General features: G+C 41.4%; 4 protein-coding genes across 4 annotated transcripts; 2 read left to right on the top strand and 2 right to left on the bottom strand.

Moving 5' to 3' along the window:
• Positions 1 to 164: 164 nt before the first annotated feature.
• On the top strand, positions 165 to 425 carry JH06_5875 (hypothetical protein; the record flags this gene model as incomplete). Its single annotated transcript, XM_014669445.1, has 2 exons — positions 165 to 248; positions 282 to 425. 2 exons carry the CDS (start codon positions 165 to 167, stop codon positions 423 to 425), a joined length of 228 nt encoding a protein of 75 aa, XP_014524931.1.
• Positions 426 to 837: 412 nt separating this feature from the next.
• JH06_5494 (hypothetical protein) lies at positions 838 to 1,186 on the top strand (the record flags this gene model as incomplete). The annotated part of the gene is given in 2 exon segments (XM_014669444.1): positions 838 to 1,105; positions 1,119 to 1,186. The coding sequence occupies 2 exon segments, from the start codon at positions 838 to 840 to the stop codon at positions 1,184 to 1,186; spliced, it is 336 nt and encodes a 111-aa protein (XP_014524930.1).
• An 88-nt stretch (positions 1,187 to 1,274) lies between these two features.
• JH06_5493 (hypothetical protein) lies at positions 1,275 to 1,921 on the bottom strand (the record flags this gene model as incomplete). Its single annotated transcript, XM_014669443.1, is given in 3 exon segments — positions 1,275 to 1,718; positions 1,752 to 1,864; positions 1,879 to 1,921. 3 exon segments carry the CDS (start codon positions 1,919 to 1,921, stop codon positions 1,275 to 1,277), a joined length of 600 nt encoding a protein of 199 aa, XP_014524929.1.
• Positions 1,922 to 2,626: 705 nt separating this feature from the next.
• JH06_5492 (hypothetical protein) lies at positions 2,627 to 3,056 on the bottom strand (the record flags this gene model as incomplete). Its single annotated transcript, XM_014669442.1, has 2 exons — positions 2,627 to 2,970; positions 3,002 to 3,056. The coding sequence occupies 2 exons, from the start codon at positions 3,054 to 3,056 to the stop codon at positions 2,627 to 2,629; spliced, it is 399 nt and encodes a 132-aa protein (XP_014524928.1).
• Positions 3,057 to 3,492: the final 436 nt, after the last annotated feature.

Below are 3,492 nucleotides of genomic sequence, written 5' to 3'. Positions count from 1 at the left end.
TTGATAATCGTTTCTACCACGTCAATCTGAATTCCACTTCCATCTACTTTCGAATCCACAACCATGAGAGAAACAACGAAAAGAAATGAGAACAAACAAACTCTTCCTCAGGAATCACTGATTCCCGTGTTCATCGCTTCATTTGTTGATTGTCAAAGAATCGGATGGAGAAGAAATCAAAGGTAAATAAAAAGGTTCCCATGAAGAACAAAGCTGGAAAGGGAACTCCAGAAGAGAAGAAGGAAAAAGTATGAAAAGGAGAGGAAAACGGTAACAAGTAGGTGAAATACACAAATAAGCAACGTTGCTTAGTTCTTGCATCTCGGGGAATCAGTTACCGAACAAGACATCTCATGAAGGATTTGGAAGCTTTGATGCCTCAATATAAGAAGGATGTGAAGGTAGGGATGTTGTTGAATGGGTAATAATATCATTTTAGCTTGATGTAAAGAAGAGTTTGGAAGCCATTACAGAGATTGCCGAATTGAAGTCTTGTACATACTCCATTTTCTTTGAGGTATCCGTATCCTAGTGTCTATTATGAATAGACTCGAAAACATGTTGATGTGTATATGTGGATTAGTCGGATTCCAGATGGTCCTTCAGTTCGTTTTCTTATGCACAATGGTACTTGATAAAATTCCTAAATAACAGTTAGTTCATACAACGGAAGAGTTGAAGATGACAGGCAACTGCTTGATGGGCTCTCGTCCGTTGCTCGTGTTTGATAAGAGTTTTGATTCGACTCCCGAGTGGCAACTGCTTCGTGAAATGTTCAAACAAGTATTTGCTGTTCCTCTGGGACATCCCAAAAGCAAACCGTTTGTTGATCATATCATGTCTTTCTTTGTGGTGGACAACAAGATTTGGATTCGAAACTACCAAATTTCAGAACGTGGACATACAGAACAAGAAGCAGAGAAGTTTGTGAAGCGTGGAGAGGAACCTCAGTTGACTGAAATTGGTCCTCGTATGGTTCTTGAAGTGATTCGTATTTTCGATGACAGTTTCACAGGTAAAACACTATATGCTAATCCGAATTATGTATCACCTTCAGTTTCTCGTTCTCAAGAGAAGAAGAAAAAGACAGGAAGTTACGAAACGAGTGAAAGCTCTAGAACGTTTGCAGAAGAGGGAAGAAGAGAACATCCTCCCTGAAGATGAGTTAGCCGATGTATTCCAATGATTGTCCTTTTCATTGTATGTTTTCAATCATATTTGCAACAAACAAAGAGAAGGCACTACGATTAGCACTTATCAGCATGTCAAACTCATTACTTGCCAAGAGCCATAACAGCATTGATCATATCATTATCGTTCTCACGAAGAGCCTTGACAGCAGCAGCACGGGTGCACTTAGTCTGCTCCATAACGAAAGTAATATCATCAGGGTTAAGACCAGTCTCATCGACAACCTCCTCTTCAGCAGGTTCAGCGGGAGTTTCCTCCTTGGTCTCAGCGGGTTCCTCAGGAGCCTGGAACTTCTGAGCAGCAGCCTGCTGAAGGACATTGTTCTGTGACATATCGTCAATTCTCACAACTCCGAACACAACATAAATATCACTATGCTTGCTCTTGTACACATCAGGAGACTGGACGTAGAAGCACACGTTCTCGTCTCTCTTGAAGGCAGCTCTCATGATGTTGGGAACCTCAACAAGATCGTGAGCAAGAAGAGCCTTTCTAGCCTTCTTCTCGTTTCTGCTGGGCTTAGGCTTCTACAACCATTAAAACCGACAATCACTCCATACAGGCAGAGAGGGCATTCCAGCTTCTGCATGCTCATGCTCGTGCTCGTGCTCGTGCTCGCAGTTCTCATCGCACTCATGCTCCTCAACCTCCTCAACCTTAGGCTCCTCCTGTTCTATCATTCCACACTATTCATCCATACCACAGTAGTGTTCTTGACTTCTTCGGCCATATTTAACAAACTAAAGTGCAATTAAACAACAAACGTAGTATAAATTATCACCACAATAGTAAGTGAATTAATTGGTACAATTGCAAATATAATATACCATTAATCCCAGTATTAATTCCTGTATATTATCATAATAGGGTCACTTATGAATTAGATACCATAACAGAAATACATAATAGTTTTGGAAAAGTTGAAATTCGCCAAAAGAGAACATTTCCAAATCTTGGAAAAGGATCATTAACGAGTCAAATACATTGGATAGAATGCAGCGGTTACTATTCGGTTGTTCCAAGTCTTTTTTTCCATCGATTCGTGCATTTAACATGAGCAATTCGATTGTCCTCCCATCCGTCCGATGTGACTCATTCTATTATGATTTCACTTATAGCATTATTCTCTCAGCCATTTTTTGGATCTGTATCGATCCTTCCTTGCTTATCGTTATACTCTCGTGTTCTAGTTGACTCTATTCTGAATGATGGGTTAATTTTTGTTGGTAGGCCTCGTAGAATGCCAAAAAAGGTATTAATTCTTGTACTGATATCATTGTAGGCAAATCATGGGGCTCGGCCCAACAGTCATGTAAGGAGAAGAGAGAAAAGACCTCGACACGTCTGTCCTTTTCACCTGTTTGGAACAAACAACTACATGATATGTTATGTTACAAGTCTCAAGACCCAACCATCATATCAAATCCAACGACATTTAGTTCTGGCACTCACGGGCAATATGTCCGGACTGTCCACACTTACGGCAAACAGGAGCTTCAGTGCAGTCACGAGCAATATGACCAGACTGACCACAGTTACGGCAGACGGCAGCATTAGGGCACTCGCTAGCAATATGTCCAGGCTGACGGCAGTTATGGCAAACAGCCTCATTCTGGCAATCACGAGCAAAGTGACCCATCTGTCCACAGTTACGGCAAACAATATGATCAGCATTGCGAGGACGTCTCTCGCTTCTAGAACTGGGACAATCACGAGCACGGTGACCCAAGCCTCCACAATTGTAACATCTAGGCTGTCTCTCCTCTCTCTCAGCAGACTCTAATAGTCAATTTCAACCATTTCACCTTACTGTTAGGACAATCACGAGCTTTGTGACCAGTCTCTCCGCAATTGTAGCACTCCATCTACTCTATCACATCTACTCTCCACCAACCACTTCTTGACCTTTTCTCCTACACGAATCAATTAAAGGTCGAATAGGGAATCACTGCAGAATCTTCATTCAATATTATACTTCATTTGAATATAGGAGTTTCATTCTGTGTGGTATAGAACCTTTCTATAGTGAAGATAAGAGAAATACTTCAAGACAACTTGTCCGAGTGGTTAAGGAGACAGACTAGAAATCTGTTGGGCTTTGCCCGCGCAGGTTCGAATCCTGCAGTTGTCGTTTTTCTATTCTTTATTCTATCCTTTTTCTCACTTTCCACATTTCAATCTCTTTTCACACTTGCATTTGTTAACAAACAAACTCTCGATCGACTTATCGGTATCTACGAAGAGAAAGAGTGTTACGACGCATCCAGCTGGCTCTCATGGATCCACCAATGCGCTTGTTAG

Source organism: Blastocystis sp. subtype 4 (genome assembly GCF_000743755.1).
Source record: "Blastocystis sp. subtype 4 strain WR1 chromosome Unknown seqid_0558, whole genome shotgun sequence".
Lineage (NCBI taxonomy): Eukaryota > Bigyra > Opalinata > Blastocystidae > Blastocystis > Blastocystis sp. subtype 4.
This window is presented reverse-complemented; position numbering and strand designations above follow the sequence as displayed.